This window comes from Mytilus galloprovincialis, chromosome 4, assembly GCF_965363235.1.
Source record: "Mytilus galloprovincialis chromosome 4, xbMytGall1.hap1.1, whole genome shotgun sequence".
Lineage (NCBI taxonomy): Eukaryota > Metazoa > Mollusca > Bivalvia > Mytilida > Mytilidae > Mytilus > Mytilus galloprovincialis.
In genome coordinates, this window is record NC_134841.1 from 89,568,320 (window position 1) to 89,593,214 (window position 24,895).

Genomic DNA, 24,895 nt, shown 5'->3' on the forward strand with positions numbered 1-24,895 from the left:
TAAAAATAGGTTATGGGTATTTCCTCCGACGTCCGCGTCGTCTGCAAAACGCGGGAAATTGAATTACACAGAATCACATAGATGCAATTCGATTGCCGAATGATTACTTAAAAAAAGACTTTCACTTTTTATATAAAAGTAATTTCAATTATCTGTTTACAAGTATTGTATTACGTTTTATTTATTGATTTTATATTTTTGGTGTTCTTAGGATTCCTTTAAGATAATCTGCCCCCTTATACACTCTCTGAGATAATACATATGTCTCTGTAGCCCCAGGGGCGGATGCAGGAATTTTCGAAAGGGGGGGTGCTAACCCAGGGCAAAGGGGGGGTGCAGGGGGGTGCAAAACATATGTCCCGATACAAATGCATTGATCGGCAAAAATAAAGGGGGGGGGGTGCGCACCCCCGGAACCCCCCCCCCCCCCCCCCCCTGGATCCGCCACTGAGCCCTTTTCTCAAAAACATTTTAAGTGTAAAATTAATCTTACAATAAAAATATTTAGTTGAATTGTTAAGGAATATTTTAGACTTACGATAAATATTTAGTACTTTTAAAGTTTGATCAAATATTATCAAATTTAAAATCTATATTCAGGATTTTCAAATTTGAATTACTTGGTAAAAATTTCAAAATTTCAAAACTTTAAAAAAAAAAAATTGGAAATTTGATATTTTAAAACTTTGATCAAAATTCCAAAAATATAAAATTTAAAAACTTTGAAATTTTGAATTGATAAGTGTTACACGGACCCCGACCATGTAACATTTATCAATTCAAAATTTAAAAAATAAAAAAAATAAAATCCTATACTAGTTGATTTAATGAAGGGGTTATAAAACAGGTACCATGCACAGATTAAAAATTTTTTTTTATTTTTACGGGGCGCATCATTTCAATCTTTAAGTCTGTATTAAGTTATATCATCGACAGAATTCATCATTTACGAAATGTTTTTGTTGACCATAATGAAATGTTAATTCCCAAATGTTTGTAGACATGCTCCTGTTGTCGTATACTTCCAATTGTTTTAGACAAATCAATGGTCATATAGGTACTGCATTGTTTTCCTATTTGCACAAAATTTTCCATAAAATTAAATATTATTAAATATAAGAGGAGAACAACGACACAACATTAAAATGTAACACACACAGAAATGAACTAAGCATTAGACAAAATCCGATGAGAATAACAAATATAACATCAAAACTAAATACATGAATTTGGAATAGAAAAGTACTGTCCCGGCCACGTCTTATAGTAATGTGAATTCACACTCAAATATAAGAGGAAACAAACGACACAAAATAAACACAACGTTAAAATGTAACATACACAGAAACGAACTATAATATAACAATGGCCATATTCCTGACTTGGTACAGGACATTTAAAAAAAAAGAAGAAAAAAATGGTGGTTTGAACCTGGTTTTGTGGCATGCCAAACCTCCCGCTTTAATGGCAATGTTAATTATAACATTAAAATGACAACACAACATAACAGGACTACAATACAAAGAAATATAACATTGTAAAGAAACTGCTACAGATTTGGAGAAAACAAATAGCCTTCTTCAGTGTCAAAATTATTGATAATTTAGAATGAAATTCAAAACAGTGTGGCTGTGGCCATTGATTGACACATTAAATTCATCCATTGACTGGGACAATTTACGTGAACGTTTGTCTGTAACGACCACTATTCACGACGTACCTACGATATACATTTAAACTGTGGGGTCACCAAAGGTTTCTTAATGCCTTTAATTATAAAATAATTCGAAAAATTATTCAGGAATAACCTTTATGTTTTGATTTATATAATTGATATAAATCAAAACATCGTGTTATTTCTGATTAATTTTTCGAATTACTTTATTAAGGTGTTGAGAACCTTTGGTGACCCCATAGTTTAAGTGTCTTTAAAAAGTACATAGTGAGCAGTGGTCGTTACATACAAACGTTCACCCAAATTGTCCCAGTCAATGGATGAATTTAATGTGTCAATCAATGGCCACAGCCACACTGTTTTGAATTTCATTCTATAATTATTTATCATAACAATATTACAATTATTTATTATAGGAATAAAAATATACTAGCAACGTAATAGCTAAAAAAGAAATAGGCAAACAGATAACAGTAGTACACAAGATACAACAGAAAACTAAAGACGATTCGAAGCAGCACGAACCCCACCAAAATCTGGGGGTGATCTCAGGTGCTCCGGAAGGGTACTCAGATCCTGCTCCACATGTGGCACCCTTCGTGTTGCTTATGTCATAACAAACCCAGCAAATAGTCTTATTCGGTAGGTCAGTAACGGTCAACCAACTCGTAATGGCGTCCGTAAAATTTACAAAGGGATGATTTTTTTTTTAATGTTCTCTATGGAACAATACTGCTAACATAACATGGTACAAACCAGGTAGCCCCAACCAACCAAAAATACACCGATGTCTACATGAAACATGGTTCAAAACAGTAAGTCACAACCAACCAACCAATAATAAACCACTGCCTACAAGCAACATGGTAAAAAATAGTAAGTCACAACTAACCAACCAATAATACACATCTGCCTACAAACAACATGGTAAAAAATAGTAAGTCACAACTAACCGACCAATAATACACCACTGCCAATAAAACATAACTACCTAAATGTAACATGGAACAAAACAGTTAGTCACAATCAACCAACCAATAATACACCCCTGTCTACATGTAACATGGTATAATACAGGGAGTCACAACCAACCAATAATACACCACTGCCTACATGTAACATGGTACAAAACAAAAAGTCACAACCAACCAATAATACACCCCTGTCTACATGTAACAGGATACAAAACAAAAAGTCAGAACCAACCAATAATACACCCCTGTCTACATGTAACATGGTATAATACAGGGAGTCACAACCAACCAATAATACACCCCTGTCTACATGTAACATGGTATAAAACAAAAAGTCAGAACCAACCAATAATACACCCCTGTCTACATGTAACATGGTACAAAACAAAAAGTCAGAACCAACCAATAATACACCCCTGTCTACATGTAACAGGATACAAAACAAAAAGTCACAACCAACCCATAATTCACCCCTGTCTACATGTAACATGGTATAATACAGGGAGTCACAACCAACCAATAATACACCCCTGTCTACATGTAACATGGTATAAAACAAAAAGTCAGAACCAACCAATAATACACCCCTGTCTACATGTAACATGGTACAAAACAAAAAGTCAGAACCAACCAATAATACACCCCTGTCTACATGTAACAGGATACAAAACAAAAAGTCACAACCAACCCATAATACACCCCTGTCTACATGTAACATGGTATAATACAGGGAGTCACAACCAACCAATAATACACCACTGCCTACATGTAACATGGTTCAAAGCAGTAAGTCACAACCAACGAATAATACATCACTGTCTACATGTAACATGGTACAGAACAGCATGTCACAACCAACCAATAATACACAGATGATTACATGTAATATGGTATTATACAAGGTGTCATAACCAACCAACCAACCAATAAAACACCACTGTCTACATGTTACATGTTACAAAACAGTAATTCACAACCAACCAATAATACACCAATGTCTACATGTAACATGATACAAAACAGTGAGTCACAACCAACCAATAATGCAACATTGCCTACATGTAACATGGTACAAAACAGTAAGTTACAATCAACCAATAATACAACACTGTCTACATGTAACATTGAACAAAAAAACAGTAATAACCAACCAATATTACACCACTGTCTACATGTTACATGGTACAAAACAGTAAGTCACAACCAGCCAATAATATAACACTGTCTACATGTAACGTTGAACAAAAAACATTCATAACCAAACCAATAATGCACCATTGTCTACATGTAACATGGTACCAAACAGTAAGTCACAACCAACCAACCAATAATACACCATTGTCTAAATGTTACATGATACAAAACAGTAAGTCACAACCAACCAATAATATAACACTGTCTACATGTAATGTTGAACAAAAAAACATTCACAACCAACCAAAAATACAACACTGTCTACATGTAGCATGGTACAAAACAGTAAGTCACAACCAACAAATAATACAACAATGTCTACATCTAACATGGTACACAGCAGTTAATCACAATCAAACAATTAAACAAAACTGCCTACATGTAGCATTGAACAAAACAGTAAGGCACAATCAAACAATTAAACAAAACTGCCTACATGTAGCATTGAACAAAACAGTAAGGCACAATCAAACAATTAAACAAAACTGCCTACATGTAGCATTGAACAAAACAGTAAGGCACAATCAAACAATTAAACAAAACTACCTACATGTAGCATTGAACAAAACAGTAAGTCACAACCAACCAATAATACACCAATGTCTACATGTAACATGGTACAAAACAGTAAAACCCAACCAACCATTAATACATCAATGTCTACATGTAACAGGGTACAAAACAGTTAGTCAGAAACAACCAATAATACACCAATGCCTACATGTTACAGGGTACAAAACAGTAATTCACATCCAACCAATAGTACACCACTGCCTACATGTAACATGGTACAAAGCAGTAAATCACAACCAACCAACCAACCAACCAATAATACATCATGGTCTACATGTAATAGGGTACAAAGCAGTAAGCCCCAACAAACCAATAATACACCATTATCTACATATAACATGGTAAAAAAGAGTTAGTAACAACCAACCAATAATACACAATTGCCTACATGTAGCATAGTACAAAACAGTAATTCACAACCAACCAACTTATACACCACTGTCTACATGTAAAATGGAACAAAACAATCAGTCACAACCCACCAACTTGTACACCACTATCTAAATGTAGCATGGAACAAAACAGTTAGTCACAACCAACCAACGTATACACCACTGCCTACATGTAACATGGAACAAAACAGTTAGTCACAACCAACTAATAATACACCACTGTCTACATGTAACATGGTACAAAACAGTTAGTCACAACCAACCAACGTATACACCACTGCCTACATGTAACATGATACAAAACAGTGAGTCACAACCAACCAATAATACACTACTGTCTACATGTAGCATGGTACAAAACAGTTAGTCACAACCGACCAATAATACACCCCTGTCTACATGTTACAAAACAGTAAGTCACAACCAACCAATAATACAACACTGTCTACATGTAACATGGTACAAAACAGTGAGTCACAACCAATCAATAATACACCCCTGTCTACATGTAACATGGTATAATACAGGGAGTCACAACCAACCAATAATACACTACTGTCTACATGTAGCATGGTACAAAAAAGTAAGTCACAACCAACCAATAATACACTAATGCCTACATGTTACAAAACAGGGAGTCACAACCAACCAATAATGCAACACTGTCTACATGTAACATGAAACAAAACAGTAAGTCACAACCAACCAATAATACACCACTGTCTACATGTAACATGGTACAAAACAGTGAGTCACAACCAATCAATAATACACCCCTGTCTACATGTAACATGGTATAATACAGGGAGTCACAACCAACCAATAATACACTACTGTCTACATGTAGCATGGTACAAAAAAGTAAGTCACAACCAACCAATAATACACTAATGCCTACATGTTACAAAACAGGGAGTCACAACCAACCAATAATGCAACACTGTCTACATGTAACATGAAACAAAACAGTAAGTCACAACCAACCAATAATACACCACTGTCTACATGTAACATGATACAAAACAGTAAGTCACAACTTACTTAATTGTAAGTGTATAGCAAATTCTTCCTGTCAACAGCAATACTAGAATTGTTAATTGTATAGTTTTTGGCAGATGCAATCTTTAAATTTCTATTAGATACATACATAGTGTAAAAATCTTGTGTTGACCTGAAATTGCTTACATCTACATCATTTGACCTCTGGTGGATAGTTGCCTTATTGACAATCATACAACATCTCCTTATTTTTATGTGCATAACATTACTGGTAATCATGTCCTTATTATGAAAATATTCATACACTTAAGTTTGAATTAATTTTGGCTGATATGTAATAATGGAGATAAGTGTTGTTTTCATCAATGATCTAAAGTATTGAACCATCTCATTTGTATTACTTGCTATACAACTGATTTCTCATAGCATGGTGCAAAATAGTAAACAACAACCCCCATGGATTACACAAAGAGAATGGTGCAAAATAGTAAACAACAACCACCATGGATTACACAAAGAGAATGATGCAAAATAGTAAACAACAACCCCCATGAATTACACAAAGAGAATGGTGCAAAATAGTAAACAACCACCACCATGAATTACACAAAGAGAATGGTGCAAAATAGTAAACAACCACAACCATGGATTACACAAAGAGAATGGTGCAAAATAGTAAACAACAACAACCATGGATTACACAAAGAGAATGGTGCATAACAGTAAACAACAACCACCATGGATTACACAAAGAGAATGGTGCATAACAGTAAACAACAACCCCCATGGATTACACAAAGAGAATGGTGCAAAACAGTAAAAAAAAAAACCAATAATATTCTTCTACATTGTAAATACAAGTAACATGATGTAAAGAATGAAAATAGATTAACAATATTTTTTTCAAAGATTTTAATAAAAATGTAAATAACTACTTTAATAATAACAATGTAAAATCTGTATAAAGATAATAAAGCAGTGTCTTGCAGTGAACAAATATTATGTGTATTTAACACACAAGTTGCATGTGTAATGTTTCAGACTTTAAAAAAATGGAAGCAGAATTTTGCCACTTTTCTGCATGAAACATTCCTGAGAGATGATGTTTAAAGATTGAAAAAAACAACAGCACAATAAAAGGATCAGTTCTTTCAAAAATGTTGACTATTAAGGAAAAGACTTTAACCCGGAAATAATTTGTAAGATTGTGATCTGTATAAAAATTCATCAAATCAGCTTTTAATATAAAATCTCAGAATTGCACTTAAGATTTGACAAGGGAAATTATAGCATAGTAAACTTTCAAAATTAATACAAAAAAGCATGTGCATGAATAACTGTATATACCTGACAAACATAATTGTCAAGTACTCAAAGATATAAAGGTGCTCAATATACAACTACTTTAAAACATATAAGCTCTATAATTATTTTAAAATATCACAGATTTGGCAAGACATCTATCACAGAATATAATATCACATTTAAACAACTTAAATGTCATGAACAAATTTAATTTTTATGTATATGTTTTTCAGCCAGTTGAAGATTTATATTTGAGGATTATATTGTTATTTGTTATGTTATAAATGACATAAAATCAAATATTTTAGAATCTTCTGCAAAGAAACAGATTCAACAAGTAAACGAAGTATAACTATGGTCTTTTCAATTGTTTATATTATACCAAAAAATATAAATTATGGGTTGATAATCATTCTGTCTGGGAAAAAATACAGATACTTAGAATTGTATAAACACAGAACAAAATAAATAACAAGATTAGAGTTAACATTTGAAATAAAATAATAACATAGGATCAGATCGTTATATACATAAAAATTTTAAGATTACATAGACAATTTTCTATAAACGATATAATACTTCAAGAGAAATAGTCAATATTTTATCAGCTTATGTTCACCTAGTTACCACTCAGGCCCAATAGTTTTGTATTGTTCTGCAGACATCACAGACAAATCACATTGTAGAAATCATTTTTTTCTATTGTGTTTCCCTAAGGAATAAATGATTTTGGTTCTTAAAATCATTATTTTTTTATAAGGATAACATTGAAAATTGTTACACTCCTTACTTCCTGTCGGAATTTATACTATTAGCAAGGTTTTGGTTTTAAACTTACATTGTTTCCCTAAATTTTGTAATTTTTTAGATTCAGCAGTTGCCTTCTACCTGTCATATAGGACAACAAGAATGTGTCCATAGTACACGGATGCCCCAGTCGCACTATAATTTTCCATGTTCAGTGGACCATGAAATTGGGGTCAAAACTTTAATTTGAAATTAAATTAGAAAGATCATATCATAGGGAACATGTGTGCTAAGTTTCAAGTTGATGTGATTTCAACTTCATCAAAAACCACCTTAACCAAAAACTTTAACCTGAACGGAGGCACAGACCAGAAAACATAACGCTCCTCTACTATCGTAGGTGGGGCATAAAAAACAGTTTGCAATTAATCTTAATATAAATCAATCATAGACAGGTTTAAATCCACTTTTATTTCCGCCAAAGTTCACTGGTGTATCGTTTCCCATTGGTCTATTGGATTGTGGTATTGACCCTTCACCTTGGGTCAAGGCTAAATATTTAGAATCATCATTTTCATCTCCTGTCAGAGCTATATTTCTCAGATCTGGCATTTCAGCAAATGGTATATAGTCAGTTCCTGTAAATATATATAATCATAATTAATAGAAAGTGATAAAAAATAACACTTTAGGCTCAGAATGATAAAAAATATGGTGTTCTTCATATTTACAGAATGGAATTCCATTCTATTAAAAAATGAATGGTATTTATTTTCTGTAAACTTAGTTATTTCATTGACTTTTTTTTCGTGACTAACATTTTTGAAGTTAGTATTAAACTAAAAAAAATCAGGTTAAGATTTAAAATAATGCAAAAACTCAACCTATTATGGTATATTTCAATTCTATTAAATGATATTGTTAATGTATTTATTGTGTGTCTTGCATGCAAATGTATAATTATGTTATTATAAATGTATAATTATTATCCTAGTGTAGCAACATACATGTGCCTAAGTTGTAATAAATTGTTGTGTCTTGTCTTGAAATTTTCCATCTCATATAAGAGGAGATCAAAGTTTGACACATTCAGTACAATTTATATTTGCATTATTTTTCTAAATTCAAACATGGCTTAAATAAATTTCAACTGAAAATTAGTTGGTTTGCAGTTAGTCTCAAAATAGAATACTGACCAACAGGAAGTCCATCTTGTCTTCTGATATCTTCTGTTTCAAAGAAAGTGTCATGTCTCTCCCAATGGTTATCACAAGCAGCACACAGAAAGTTAGAATCAAAATGGCCACAAGAACATCCTGAAAAAGTAGTGTGTTTAAAATCTTATAAATATGACTATACTCATACTGCACAGTTTAGTTGTTAAGAAGATATCATACTACACTAGAAAACAGACTTACCAGTATAACAATTGTATGGTTCGATAATTGCCACAATACAAAAAAAATAGAAGTTCAGATGTATGGATGAACCATGAAAGATTTATATATAAAAATTGAAGATGTGGTATGATTGTGAATGAGACAACTCTCCACTAGATAACTAATGAAACAGAAGTTTGAATCATGAAAGATTTATATACCCATCTTCTCAACACATGCAGAGTTGTTCTAATCTTTATTAAGGTACATAAGAAAACCTAAATTAGTTTTAGTTTAAAATCTTAAATCCTCAGTCAGTATTGGAACAAACCTCTAGATCTACATCTTCTCATCCCTGTTGGTTCATGTTCTTCATGTGTGTGTTTACAACGACATTTAGCTCTCCATGTACTAGGATCAAAATCTCTTCTACGTTGATGCCAGAATTCACCTACATCCTCAGGACGTGAAGGAATCCAAGCAAAACCTTTACACTTACACCCCCCTTGTCGACATGGTACCTGTACACTCTTTCCTAAAACATAAGAAGTAAAATAAAGAGTAAGAAGGTATGGTATACATGTATGTCGCTGATGGTACAAACATAAGTCGCTGTAATAATGTTTTATGCTATTTTAAATATGAACCGTAACAATGAAGTGCAAAAAGATCAAGTTCACTTTTGGCAAAATATGGCCTTGAATTTAAAGATTATAACTTTGTATGTTACAATGTGATGTAAGAAAAAAAAACATTCTTTCATTTTCAGGTTTTCTTAATTAAATAAATTTCAATATTTGATTATTTGCCATGCTCCAGGAGAATTTCATTTGTATATTCTTCAAATCAACAAATATAAGAAATTATTCACAAATGACGATAATCATACATTTGTAGATATTTTGTACATAGATAATATTTTAGCTCAAGTGTTATATAATGCAAAATTAAAAAATAAAATGAATTTGATCCTTCTGGTAACTTGAGTTTTCTATTTCAACCCTAATTGTAAATACATATTATACATCATACCTGTGTAATTTGCATGTCCATTTAACAGATGACCACAGAAACATTTGGAATAATCATTAACCCTTTGACAATCGTGTTTAAACTCTGGACATCTCCATCCAATATAGATTCCTGAATTAAATCAAATTCAAATTTTAAGGATTAAATGAATAAAACAATTTTTTTTTTTATAAGGTTTTTGCAGATCAAGCCACTACCTGCCTGCTTGAATGAAATTACCTATTTAAGTGACAGTATTTTCATACATTACTTAAAAGAACTATAATTCTAAATCAGATTCACCACAATGACCAAAAAAAACCAGAAATAATCCATAAAATAAAATAAGGGAGATAATTCTGATTTTACCTGTTTTCTGAGCAGTTAAGGCAGCTTCAACTTCTGGATCAAATAACTTCTTTAGTCTCGGAGCAAAATCTTGATTCATGGCTCTGGCAAATGATACAACATCATAGTTCTTGGCTGGTTCTATTTTTCTCATGGTGTATCCTAGAAATAATCAAGAGTGATTGGTATTTAATAATTAATGTGAATTTGATGTAAGAATGGTTTGTCATAAGCATTAAGCAAGTTTTCCCCTGAATTAATTAAGTCAATTAGGGGAGATAATTTCATAGTCACAGCTATATTCATAAAAGCCTCAATAATGATTTGTTTTAATAATTCTTTGTTACTAGTGGCATCTATTTCTTGAAATTTTTGGGTTGGTTTAATAGACTAATACAGTACCAAAACATAAAATTTGGTATGGATAACGTTGATAAGAAAGCTCAAATCTTAACAAATGATAAGTGTAAGCATATTTGATTTTAAATTTATTCAATTTAAATACATATACATTAGTTGGCATAAAAATATTATAAAAGTTGAATCGTCACTAAGATCAGAAACAAGTTTCCAGCTTATATCATTCCTTTTCACTTATAACTGATTACACAAATACACCTACAAAATACACAGAAGTTTCAAAGCTATTTATTACTTTCTGACATCAAAGTTGGAGTATTATAATGATAGTTATATTTTCTTTGTCATTTCTCATATAAACATGGAGTCAAAATACTACTAATCAATCAACAGATACTAAAAAGCAATTTTTATATCATTTAAATTTGTATTTCTTACCAGACATTGGTTTTTTACAAGATACAATGTAAAATGATTTAAACAAACAAATTTACCTTCAGGAACTAACATTCCATCTTGTTTTTTCATGGCAATAGGTTGCATGCCTCGTGGTAATACTGCTTTTCCTCTACCTGAAGGAGCTCCCCTTCCTGCAGGAGAACCTCTACCTGAAGGAGCTCCCCTTCCTGCTGGAGAAGCTCTACCTGCACCTATTGTCTGTAATATAAGGACATCATGTCTTAAAAAGGAAAATAATATTAATATACATTTTAACACTGTCTAGTGTCTAGTATGAATAGTTTCAAAGTATTATAATTTCAAGTTTGTGATTATGGTTTTTTTTTCTCAAATAATAATGCTCCTTAACATCAGTTAAACAATTTTAAGTATTGCTTTCCATAATTTAAGAATTTGAGGATTATTTATTCAAATTAATAAATTAATAATTACTTTGATCTGTCCCAGATGCTTGATCTACTGCATCAAAACAATCTGCTTCCAAGTTCAATTGATCCATTAAATTCCATTTAAAAACATTAGGGCCAACAAATATTATTAAACTAGTAATTGGAAGTCATTAAATATCAGATAAAGACTTGCTGTGTAGTACTGAGTTTAACTTCATATGCATTACCTGTTTTGGCTTAGTACCAGTTGTTTTTGGGACTGGTTGTTTACTCATACTGTACTTCTATTAATTACTGTAAAATAATACAACCTGAAAACAAATTTGACATATCAGATTAAATGTATGTGAATTACTCTAAACTAATACAACCTGAAAACAAGTTTGACATATCAGATTAAATGTATGTGAATTACTCTAAACTAATACAACTTGAAAACAAATTTAAAATATCAGATTATATAAAACTGTGGACTGGTATTAAATTCCACTGAGTAATGGTGTACAGAAAAAATGAAAATTTATATGTATCTTTTTTGGTAGAAATGTGTCTGAAAGTGAAACGGTGCGGGTTCTACTGTCTGATGGTATGAGGATAGCAGAATGGATTGCTACGATTTGGTATACTATTTTGTAGAAAATTATCAATCTTGTGCGTAATCTTCTTTCCTGTAGTGTGGGCCAGTTTAGTGAGTTTATCATGTCTGTAGGACTACTGATGTTATGGTACCTGTTACAGACATATCTGGCAGCTCGTCTTTGGACCATCTCAATTTTAGAGGTTTGTTTAACTACTATGTGAGGGTCCCATACTGAACATGAATATTCAAGCTTAGGACGAACCAGTGCCAGATATACCTGGGTTTTGATGTTCTGGCTTGATGTTTTTAAATTTTCTTTTTAAGATTTGTTACCATTAGCAGAGACATAAATACACAGAGATTGGCAACTCCGTGAAATCCCGTAAAAGATCGCGGCCCGGGATGAGATTCTCGTCGATAAATATTAGAACATGTAATCAAGTCAGGGATGAATAACCTCGATAGATAATCAAGAAAAGCAATGGGAAAATTATTTCAGATCATATTATTATTTCTTTTCTAAAAAAAAACTACTTGAAATCGTTATATATTTTTATGTATTTATTTAGAAAAATATTTTTTTCTGCATTTCATATAATTTAAAAATTCAAATCTGGTAATGATCAATTGTTATTACAAGAAACTTTTCTTTACCACATATCTTTGCAATAGTTTGCTCCTTAATTACACAGTGAAATTATGTGTGTCCGATTTTTCCGGTAATTAGTCCCTTAGAGTTGTGACTGTTGATTCACAGGTGTGCGATTACGCAATTTATTGCCCTCCGATCACCTGAATTTTGCCGGAGGTGAAGTTCTATATGGATTATTACTTGGTAATTGTTTTTAAAACTAAACAAATTCTGACATATTATTTTAACCATGACCAGAACTTTATTTTAACAGAAGCACTGGCCAATACTATAGTATTCAATCGGGAAAACAAAAAGTCTTTTAACATGTCAAAAAAAGAAATGAAGCAACTTTTTCATATATAAAAAATATGTAGCCAGTAGAATTTTGTATCGTGAGAAACTGATTTTATATCTGTTTTTAATTTAATTTTAATTTTTAATTGTCGATTTGACCTAGAATAAAATTGTTTATGGAACCTTTGCATTAATTTGATTTTCCTAAATGCACGTACATTATAGTGTTGTTGAAATCACCATTTTTGCTGCCATGAAATATTGAATATGAATCTGTCAGTATTTGTAGTTTTTTTTAAGACTTAATATCAGACTCTGATTAAAAACAATTTGTATCACAAGTACATAAAAATGCCCTGCTGAACTGTAGAATTTTAATGTTTAATTTGTTTCATAGATCACCGGAGTACTACAACATTTTTATCTTTACTCTTTCCTATCAGGTAGTGAAACTTGAGTTTGAAATTAGAAAGATTTAAAATTGTGCACAAGTTTTATCTGATCTTTTGTGGGTTTATGTCAGTTGTTCAAGGTAATTTTCGGTGCAGTTATTTTCTTTTCATTTGTTATTTTTTCCTCTGTGTTACACGACCTTGTACTTTTTGTATTGCCCCTTGACATCTCCTGCTTCTGTTTAAACCTTTTCCACCAATATCTTTTATTTAAAACAGATGTCATCTATTTTAAATAAAATAGTCTCATTCCCGGAATTTGTTATACAGTAATTCATTTTAATATCAGCTTTTTTATAAACATATAAACTGCTTGGTCTCTTCACACAACTTATGTTTAGGACGGAATGCATTAATAGGTACATACATGTACCAGGTTATGGATATATAAGTACATGTTATGTGCTTTTGACCTTCACAAGAATTCTTAAACATTCCTAGATGTGCAAAGAATATTGTTGTCGTTGGGTTGTTGTCTCAATGACATATACCTCACATTTCTGTTTAGTCATAGCATCTGTGCCTTTTCAATTTATTGCAGAAAATATTAGCATAAACATTTTTCAAAACAGGAGAGGTGAAATAGTGATCACAGAATGAGGACATGTAAAACTGAAACAGATAAATATAAATAAGCACCATTGACAATTTGTTAAAGGACTGAAACAAACATAGATGGTGACCAATGTGAGCGACTAGTGTACAGTAGTAGAGTGAACATTTCTTGCTTCTTTTTCTACACATTTTGTCATTTCATGTAAACAATTAAATATGTTACTTTCCATGGAGAGGAAGGAATTTGTGAAATGAAATATTTTGCTATTTAGTACTGTCAAGATATATCACAGGGGTGTTGTACAATGTAAGATAAATGAACAGTTTCTCTTTTTTTACATTATGCTACCTTTATGCTACAAGGGTAGCATTGTCCATTCTCATGATGTACAAAGATATTATAGAGTGGCCTTCCAATGATAGTCATCCATGTACATGTAAATCATTGTCTCATTAGCAATCATACTACATCACCATATTGTTATACATGTACATGTATGTGAAAACTATGTACTTGTATACTTTGTAAACATAAAGATTTAGAAGACAAATGAAGTTGAATACAAGATATTTATTTGCTTTTTTATCCATCTGCACAACTGCCACTGTATCACTTCTGCTTCAAATTCAATAGATTGAATGCAGAGTCTTGTATTTGTTTTTAGTTCAATGGTCTCGCCATCAATTGCACAAAAATCGCATACACATGTACATCAAGTTTGGCATATGAACTACAATAGTATGGTGTTTTTACAGTCAGGATAAGCACATGTAATTTTCTCTCTTACAAAACCATTGTTAAGTATCACATTGATAGTAGTAATCAGTCCACTACATGATAGTGCTGTCACATTTGGATAAAGTCATCACTAATAGTTGTTCCTGATTGCCAGGGAGTCTTATTTTCAATCAGAAAGACTTGGGAGTCCTACATTCATGTATGATATTATATCTCTTGTATGCTGCACTGTTAGGTAAATTTAATCAACATCTTTGTTCTTTTATAACATGCAGGATCCTGTTAAAAAAAAAAAGTGGTCAGATACTGAATGTAAATATATATATAAAATTGTAAATGTCATCAAAGTGGTGGAGATAATGAAAAAAACAATTTTTATACACAAATCCAGTGTCTTGTGAAATTAAATCACGTGATGGGTACAATTTTTCTCTAAAGATGGACAAGTTTATAAACTGTAGCCATGGACAGGGGTCTGTCTTTATATTGAAGAAAATTAACATGGCCGACAGCTTGAGTACTGCTTTTTAATTGAAAATTGCATCAAAGTGGTTGAAAATATGAAAAAAACAATCTATATACACAAATCCAGTATGTCATAGGTAAGTAATGCATGTGCTGGGTACAATAATTCTCTGAAGATGCAAAAGTTTATAAAGTGTAAACGGACAGGGGTCTCTCTTGATATTGAAGCAAAACACCATGGCCGACAGCTATAATACTGATTTTTAATTGTAAATTGCATCAAAGTGGTTGAAAATATGAAAAAAAACAACCTCTATATCCCAATCCAGTTTGTCATAGGAAAGTAATGCATGTGCTGGGTACAATATTTCTCTGAAGATGGAAAAGTTTATAAAGTGTAAACAGACAGGGGTCTGTCTTGATATTGAAGCCAAAAAAACATGGCCGACAACCAGAATACTGATTTTTAATTGTAAATTGCATCAAAGTGGTTGAAAATATGAAAAAAACAACCTCTATATCCCAATCCAGTTTGTCATAGGAAAGTAATGCATGTGCTGGGTACAATATTTCTCTGAAGACGGAAAAGTTTATAAAGTGTAAACAGACAGGGTGTGAACATATATTTGTTCCGCATAATACTTGTTCCCTCCGGAACAAAACTATGGATAATAAAAGTTCTTGGGATCAAACATTACATAATATTATTTCCACCTTCATAAGATATTTTCCTGGAACTAAAATGTCATATGGTTTCATAATATTTGTTCCTTTAAAGAAAAAGTGTCATTTGATTTTTTACACCTGCTTACCTCTTAATTAATGTTCACCTCACATGACATTTACCTGTACATATTTTTAATATTTTATTACTGCATGCTGCACTGTGATCATATAATAAATATTTCTGGAACTTTAATTATTTAATAACCATGATAACAATTCCTGCAACATTTGTAATATAGCCATTATTCCAATATGCCTGGAACTTTTATAATACAACAAATATTCCTAGAACTTTTATAATATAACAAATATTCCTGGAACTTTTTATAATATAACAAATTTTCCTGGAACTTTTATGATATAACAAATATTCCTGGAACTTTTATTATATAAAACATTGGTCCATGATATTTATTCCAAAGAACTTTTAGTATATAACAAAAGTTCCATTGGGAACTTTCCTTATGCAATATTTTATCCTTTTTGAAAGAAATTTTCTTATAGCATTGGATAAAATATTATATAAGGAAAGTTCCCAATGGAACTTTTGTTATATGCTAAAAGTCCTTTGGAACAAATATTATGGAGGAACTTATATTCTGTCACAAGGGGTCTGTCTTGATATTGAAGCAAAAAAAAAAACATGGCCGACAACCAGAATACTGATTTCTAATTGTAAATTGCATCAAAGTGGTTGAAAATATGAAAAAAACAACCTCTATATCTCAATCCAGTTTGTCATAGGAAAGTAATGCATGTGCTGGGTTCAATATTTCTCTGAAGACGGAAAAGTTTATAAAGTGTAAACAGACAGCCCGGGTCTGTCTTGATATTGAAGCAAAAAAAAAAACATGGCGGACAACCAGAATACTGATTTCTAATTGTAAATTGCATCAAAGTGGTTGAAAATATGAAAAAAACAACCTCTATATCCCAATCCAGTTTGTCATAGGAAAGTAATGCATGTGCTGGGTACAATATTTCTCTGAAGACGGAAAAGTTTATAAAGTGTAAACAGACAGGGGTCTGTCTTGATATTGAAGCCAAAAAAAACATGGCCGACAACCAGAATACTGATTTTTAATTGTAAATTGCATCAAAGTGGGTGAAAATATGAAAAAATCAACTTATTACACAAAAAACAATATGTCTAGGGGAAAGTTATTCATCACACAAATTGTTTTATTCCTTTTCGAATGAAAATGTTTTGATAAAAATTACGACCTTGTTAAAAATTTTCATAACGTGCATGTCGGCCAAGCTTTTCCCTTATTATATACTGCAATAAAACGTTAATCGTCGCAATATTTTAACTAATAACTACTACAAACTGAATAAAACAAGGTAATTCATATACGAAATTGAAATATATACTTACATTATGCTGTTTTGAAATGCTTGATGTAAAATAAAAATTGAAGCAAGGTGGTGTACTTGTCATGATAGAATCAAAATGGCGATCTGGTTAAAGTCTCGTGAGATGCGTGCTTTGGATTAGATTTCGCTGACCACTGTTACAGTTGCCAATCTCTGTGTATATATGTCTCTGCCATTAGCTATAATGTTGTCTGTATGTTTTGACCATTTTAAGTTTGCTTGTAGTGTAATGCCTTGATATTTTACTTTAAAGTGTATAAGATTAATTCCCTGTTAGATATACTATTGTCAGGGTTACAAGCAACTATTCCCTTACTATAAATTTAAAGTATGGCCAAAACGACTAAGGAGGAACCGGATCCATGGCCGAAACGTCTTGAGTCCATCCATTAAAATTTAATGATGAACCTGGAACATTTTTTTGTTATTGTATAGTTTTTCTATAGATTCATTAACCAAATATACTGACAAGGGTAGCAATTATATAAATTTTATCGTAAAAGTGAAATGAAAATTTGTCATACTCTTATTGATTCTGTATATGTTTTTAAACAGGAATAAATATTAAGCGACTTAGTCACTTCTTCAGTTTGTCATCCATTTGTAAACAAAGCAGTCACGCACCTTGGATATTCTCGGTCTCACTAATTAGTAGTCTCGATCACCCAGACGCATTATGAATATAGCGTCTGGATTTTTGTGTCTTTGGATTTCGTTCCTAGATGGCGTTTTAAAATTAGGTAATGACCTTGACTACATGTTCCCGGAAGGAAAAACTTCAGGAATATGGACGATAACATGCGGCAGTGGTTGACCAGAGTTGATCAGAGCTGTGAGGTTCAGTGTAAAATGAAACGTTTAAACAGCATGGAAACTAGACAATTAACTTATCAAGGTTCATGTTTACGAATGTCTCTTTTAATAGGAAAGGGAAAAGGTAGATTTTTAACACATAACTCAGAAAAGGGGGGGGGGTGCAAACTTATCCTTGGTTGTTACAACCTACTGTTTTTGTACACCTTTATGCAACCAAGGATTAGTTTGCAAAATCATAACAACCAGAGGCGGATTTAGGGGGGGGGGGGCCCTGGCCTTCCCTTTTTGAGAAAAAAAATTGGTTGCTTATATAGGGAATCATTAAAGCGTGACTGGAGCGGGCCCCCTCTTAGGTCAGTCAGTGGGCCCCCACTTTGAAAATTTCTGGATCCGCCACTGACAACTAGTATCATAAAAATAAAATATTTGACAGTTTGTATTAGGTTTGTAGTTATTTTACCTCATGCATCGATCAATGAAATCTGAGACAACACAGTAATCTCAGCTGAAATCTCAATATAAAAAAAACCCAAAACTACCAAAACATTTGACTCTTGAGTTATACTGCAAATCACAAGGATATTTAATATGACTAATCTGCAGTAAGCACCAAGAATTGATGCTTAAAGGGAAGTCCCTTCTTGTACTTTATGCAGATGAGTCAAACTCCTAAATTATTTAAAATATATTTTAAAAGCATATTTTTAAGATTATAGATTCTGTGTCCAACCAGCAAAGATCATCAAGGGACGGTGCAAGAGAATATGAAATTCTTCTTACAATAAGACAATTTATCCTCATGCTATATATATGGATTTAATATGCCATTTAGAATTTAGAATGCACTTAATGAAACTAACAATTAAACAAATACAGATTTACCGTTGTAACAATTGTTGATTGCCATAACATGCTGATTAGTATTGAGAATGAAATAAATAATATGACCAACAGAATACAGTATATTATAACTATCTATAATCTATGTACATTGTAATCTATGCATAAAGTATCTGCATTGAGTTGCATCTGAAATAGTTAAATACTGACATATTATATCTTTTCCAGGTCAGTTATCTGTATTGAATGGCTGGAGAATACAAACCTAGTACAAATGTATATAGGGGAACGAAGAGGCCTCACATATAACTGACTGTCATTGGGTAATTTTATTATTAATAAAAAATTGAGAATGGAAATGGGGAATGTGTCAAAGAGACAACAACCTGACCAAAGAGCAGAAAACAGCCAAAGACCACCAATGGATCTACAAAACACTGAGAAAATCATGCACACAGAGGCATGCTTCAGCTGCCACCTTAACAAAAATGTGTACTACTCCTGGTAACATGGGGTCAAGGTGATAATGAATGTTATACTAGACTCCGAAATATATAAATGAACTAAAATTAAATATCATACAAGACTAACAAAGGCCAGAGGCTCCTGACTTGGGACATGCGAAAAAATGTGTAGGGGTTAAACATGTTTTGCAAGATCTCAACCTATCCAGCTAGCCATTGTAGAAAAACAAAAACAATAGGCACATTAAATCTCAGTTTAAAGAAGTCATATTTAGTCCTATGTCAGAATAGGAAACAAACCAAACTAAGCAAAATGACGATGAAAACATTTACAAAGGACTACTAGCAGTTACTGATCTGTTCCTCGGACATATGTGAACTTAACTTTAAATGTCATACACTATATGCATGATATGTTTTATCACTTTTTGACTTTTTTTTTTTTAGCATATGAAATATATCTTGAATATATTGTACCAATGGTTTTTTTAAGAATATTTTTTTGGCACCCTAATACCGGTACGACATGAATTACCAATAAGAAAAATAATTTCTTTGGTTTTATTCCGATACAGATACATGAAGTCAGACTAAATGTTTTTGAACCTTGCATATCTACTTGAACTTGTTTCTTAGTTTTGCAAAATTACTTTATTCAGTAAAATTTCTAAACAAATGTATAGTTTTGTAGACATTGGCCTCACACAAATTGCATTTTATTAAACTTGAGCTAATTATATTTCAGCAAAAGGCTTTGCAGCCATACAAAACATGTATTTCATCTTGGAAGAAAAAGAACAACAGTCCTGATGATGGTGACAGGTCAAATTAATCTACCAGGTAACACATACACAACATATTGTTTTAAGGCTTTTCCATTTAAACATACATGCATGCATATTGGGACCAGGGAAGACACTTAGAGATCCAAAGTTATAATGTGGGGTGGGGTTAATTGCAATGAAAATGTTAGTGAAATTCTCAATTGGCTTCTATCAGTTGATTATTGATTAAGTATAAATTTAACTTTATTAGCTATAGTTGAAAAATCTACTTTTTTCATCTGTTATATTTATCCTTCCATGGATGGGCACTTGTTGTTTAACTTACATACATTATTGTTATGTTATTTTAGTAAAATATAATAATGGATTAAACCCAGATTTTAGTTAAATATAGCCTCCTTTTGTTGTGCTTGATATCCTGAATTTTTTTTATATTAAGATAAGTAAGTTAACACTTATAGATATTCTCCATCAAATATAATATTTTTTTACAACCAGTATATATTTTAAATGGAACGTCAGAAAGCGAGAGTAAAAAAAAAACAATTCACAAAAACAGAAAAATTGAAACAAATGCATGACATAGATGTGTTGAAAAACAAAAGGAATGTTTCTGTTTAAGAGTTATTGTATGGACTACAAACACAATACAACCCTCTTAAAACCCAGGTTATATCAGGTGTTAAAAGTGAACATACACTGCTTGTATATGATTTATAGTTCATAACAGTCTCATTCTGTACCTCTGTCAAATTAGCCATACTTGGTATAGAATAAAGATTATTTGTACACAATGATTTTCAATGTAAAGTTTCACATAGGAAAATAACTTTGTATAATTTTCATATGTCTGTTTCCTGTAAACTAGTAACGATTACCAGTATAGTTGTATAGTTCTGAGCATTTTGTCAAACATATAAACTTGTAATAATATTCCCTGAACATTTTGGTACAGGATTGTGGGTAAAACTCTTAAAATATAAATATTTCTGTAACAATTGTACATGTAATAACAATTAGCCACTTCATGATATCCATTACCAAAAATGTTGTATAGTCTGATTATAACCACAGAATTTACTTTGCTTTTCAGATACTAGTGAAGAAATAAAGAAACAAGAGTAGACACCATTTGACCAACTGTGCTTACAATACTTGTGCAATAGTTGTAATTGATGTCCATACTACATTGTAGTGTCATACATGTATGATAATACATTACAGCATCCATAGAATTATCATCTTGGTCGTCAATGCCTCTCATTTCTTAATAAATTGCATTTGTTATTTTGGTTGTATGATTTTCTAAAAAGACTTTTTTGTTATTAATGGAGTAGAATGTTGAAAAAACAAATGACAAAGATCATTGGTGAATGAAGTACTGAAAGTATTTTTTTAAAGTTTAAATAGACAATTGGTATGGTGTTTGAGTGATTTTAAATAGATATTTTTTATTTGTTTCCAGTACATTAATAAGCACTTTATCACACAATCAGTGGCAGATCCAGAAATTTTCATAAGTTGGGGCCCACTGACTGCCTAAGAGGGGGTCCGGCCCACTCCAGTCATGCTTCAGTGATTCCCTATATAATCAACCAAATTTCTTTCCAAAAAAGGGGAAGCCAGGGGCCCCTGGCCCCCTCTAAATCCGCCTCTGACAATACCATGAAAATAAATTAGCTGTAGCTATTTGTTGTATTTTGTTTTACATTGTTTATTTTTGACATAAAACCCGCTTAAAAAAATACAATTTGAAACTAGAAACACTTATCCTAAAAATTGCATTTTAATATTAAAACCAAAGAGAATGAAGAAAGAACACTATCGAGTGTACCTTAATATGATTCTGAAAAGTAATCATTACATTGAATGCTTATAATTATAATGAGATATGGTATGATTGCCACTGAGATTTATATCCACCAGAGTTCAAATATTGTGCATTCAATTTGTAGGTCACCTTTCAACCTTCAACAATGAGCAAAATCCATAGCCTATAGTAAGCTTTAAAATGCTCTAACATGGCAAAAAACTGATATTTCTAAATTACTGAATGTTCAATTGTTATGATGGAGAAAATAAGTGGCATTACAGTTTATCATGTTTATGTCATGGACACAAAGACCATCTAGGAGTTTTGCAAATGCCTACTTTGGACAGTCAAACGACAAGTAGGAATAAAAAAATCTACTTTAATGTTGAATATATTAAATTGATAGTAGATATGGGGAATGTGTCAAAGAGACAATTAAGTAGAAGAAAACAGCCAAAGGACACCAATGCTTCTTATCACAGCAAAGAAAATCCAGCTCCCTCAGGCAGGCTTTAGCTGAACTCTAAAACAAAATGTGTACTAGTTCAGTGAAAATAGATGTCATACAAAACTTCAAAACATAAATGAACTAAGATTGAAAGTCCTACAAGGCTATTTAACATGCATAAAAATAAGAAGATGAGTATAAAAAAGATGATATAATTTCCAATGAAAAACTATAGGTTACTGTACAGCCTTCAACAATGAGCAAAACCCATACAACGTAATACAAATATACAGTTGTATAAAGATGAAGGAAAAACAAACGACAACCACTGAATTAGAAGCTGTTGCCTTGGGACAGGCACATATATACATACATACAGAATGTGGTTGGGTTAAACATGTTAGCGGTATCCCAACCCGCCCCCCATACCTAGGACAGTGGTGTAACAGTACAACATAAGAACGAACTATAAAAAAATCAGTTGAAAAAGGCTAGTCATCAGATGGATACAATTAGAAATACTACATAAAGTGGACGTGGCCGGGTACTTGTATATCCCAACAACAAAAGTACATTTGAGTATGATTGCCAATGAAACAACTCAATCAAAGTTCAAATCAAGTGGATGTTATCAATTATAGGCAACTGTACAGTCTTCAACAATGAGTAAAACCCATATATAGTCTGCTGTTAAAGGCCCAGACATAAATTATATGAACAATTCAAATGAGAAACTGACGGCCTAATTTATTACAAAACAAAAAATATCGAAAATTAAAAATTACATGCATGAACCAACAACAACCACTGAACTAAAGCTTAAGGCATAACACTGTACAAGGGTTAAATAATACTATTAATTTGAAAGCATGCCTTTTATGGCTTTATTTATAAATACCCAGCTATCTATCTAATTGCCAACTGCAGAAATTGTAATATTTCATAAAAGGCTATCAGGAACTATGATACTGAAAATATATGGTTTTTGGTAGGGTTTGTGTTGCTTTCTTTAGTTTTTGTTGTTGCGTTGTGTCCTTCTTTATGACTATAAATACTAGGAAAAAGAAATAACCTAGTAAACTGAATTAGTAAGTCTATCAAGCCTCTAATCCTTGTTGTTAGGGTATATTAAGAAAATAAAATTGCAATGAATAACAATACAGTAGAAAGTAGGTCAACAAACACTATCTCGATGTGGCTATATATGTATGTAGATTTATGTTAAATTGAAGGGCATGTAAATAAAATAATCAGATTTTCCTGTTCTTTTAGTTAAAACCATTCACAGCCAAAAATATCTGGTGAAATTCTGTTGATTGATGTGCAACTCAGTATATTATATAAAGGCATACGACTACAATTCACACATATGCACAGTACATAAAATCATGAGTTACTTAATCCTGCAAAAATCCATAGAAGAATATTGACAGCAATCGATCAATGCAATACTGCTTTGCTCTACAAAATAAAACAAATTTATTATACATTAAATATTGAATCACCTGAGTAAAAAATTGTCTATAATAATAGTCTGAGGTCTTACTCAATAAAATAAGACCTTGTACAGCTGTTGCATACTTGCAGTGTTTTATTCATATTATAAACCATTACCAGGGTAACAAAGAAATACAATATTAAAGACTTTAAATCAAAGAGGACTGACAGAAGACCAAATAAGGTACACAAGCTCCATACAAATTTAAAAAAGAATGTTTAGAGAGGGAAGGCATCACAGAAAAAAACATGCCTAGTCCTATAATTTTTGCATCTACATGTAAGCAAAAATATAAAATAGTCTTTCAAAGTGTCAAAATTATTTGGACTCTTGGACATGTTTTGAACTTACGATACCAGATAGATGTAAATAGTTCTTTCAATGCCAATGGGAAACATTTCTTCAAATAATATAAATATATGCTCATTTGACATAAATTTTGTACTAAAAAGTGGCTTTTACAACAAAAACAAAATTAATCACTTCAAATGTATTACTCATATAAGGGAGCTACCATTTGATTTTTATGGGGGGGGGGGGGGGGGGGGGCTAGGATGAAATTTGAAAAAAATAGGCAGGACAGGAGTTTTGAGTAAAAAAAAAA

General features: G+C 31.9%; 2 protein-coding genes and 1 long non-coding RNA gene across 7 annotated transcripts in view; 2 read left to right on the forward strand and 1 right to left on the reverse strand.

Annotated features, from left to right (window-relative positions):
* Positions 1-7,666: 7,666 nt before the first annotated feature.
* On the reverse strand, positions 7,667-18,248 carry LOC143073339 (protein FAM221B-like). Of its 2 annotated transcripts, none has more exons than XM_076248789.1 (8): positions 18,152-18,248; positions 12,033-12,116; positions 11,452-11,614; positions 10,619-10,759; positions 10,271-10,381; positions 9,570-9,773; positions 9,056-9,175; positions 7,667-8,497 (listed from the first exon to the last, which is right to left on the reverse strand). In XM_076248789.1, exons 2-8 carry the CDS (start codon positions 12,078-12,080, stop codon positions 8,301-8,303), a joined length of 984 nt encoding a protein of 327 aa, XP_076104904.1. In that variant the 5' UTR covers positions 12,081-12,116; positions 18,152-18,248; the 3' UTR covers positions 7,667-8,300. The 2 variants fall into 2 exon arrangements, with proteins under 2 accessions (XP_076104904.1, XP_076104905.1); XM_076248790.1 differs by having other exon boundaries at positions 12,033-12,099; positions 18,152-18,237.
* The window catches only part of LOC143073340 (eukaryotic translation initiation factor 3 subunit J-A-like), a 29,735-nt gene continuing 17,352 nt past the window's right edge, over positions 12,513-24,895 (forward strand). Inside the window, exon 1 of the mRNA XM_076248791.1 lies at positions 12,513-12,585. Within this exon, the coding sequence (XP_076104906.1) occupies positions 12,528-12,585 (58 nt within the window). The 5' untranslated portion in view covers positions 12,513-12,527. The remainder of the gene's footprint in view (positions 12,586-24,895) is intronic.
* Positions 18,349-21,819, forward strand: LOC143073336 (uncharacterized). Of its 4 annotated transcripts, none has more exons than XR_012977480.1 (4): positions 18,349-18,367; positions 19,512-19,606; positions 20,493-20,587; positions 21,626-21,819. It is a non-coding gene; the product is annotated as an uncharacterized LOC143073336 (long non-coding RNA). The 4 variants fall into 4 exon arrangements; XR_012977479.1 differs by having other exon boundaries at positions 18,363-18,564; XR_012977478.1 differs by lacking the exon at positions 18,349-18,367 and adding an exon at positions 18,381-18,522.

Excerpts from the sequence above, each read along its gene's own strand:
- LOC143073339 (XM_076248789.1), bottom strand. The coding sequence starts at position 12,080 with ATGAGTAAACAACCAGTCCCAAAAACAACTGGTACTAAGCCAAAACAG. Across the intron at positions 10,382-10,618 it reads CTTAACTGCTCAGAAAACAG|GAATCTATATTGGATGGAGA; the intron begins GTAAAATCAGAA and ends GATTTAATTCAG. Across the intron at positions 8,498-9,055 it reads ACAAGATGGACTTCCTGTTG|GAACTGACTATATACCATTT; the intron begins GTCAGTATTCTA and ends ATATATTTACAG.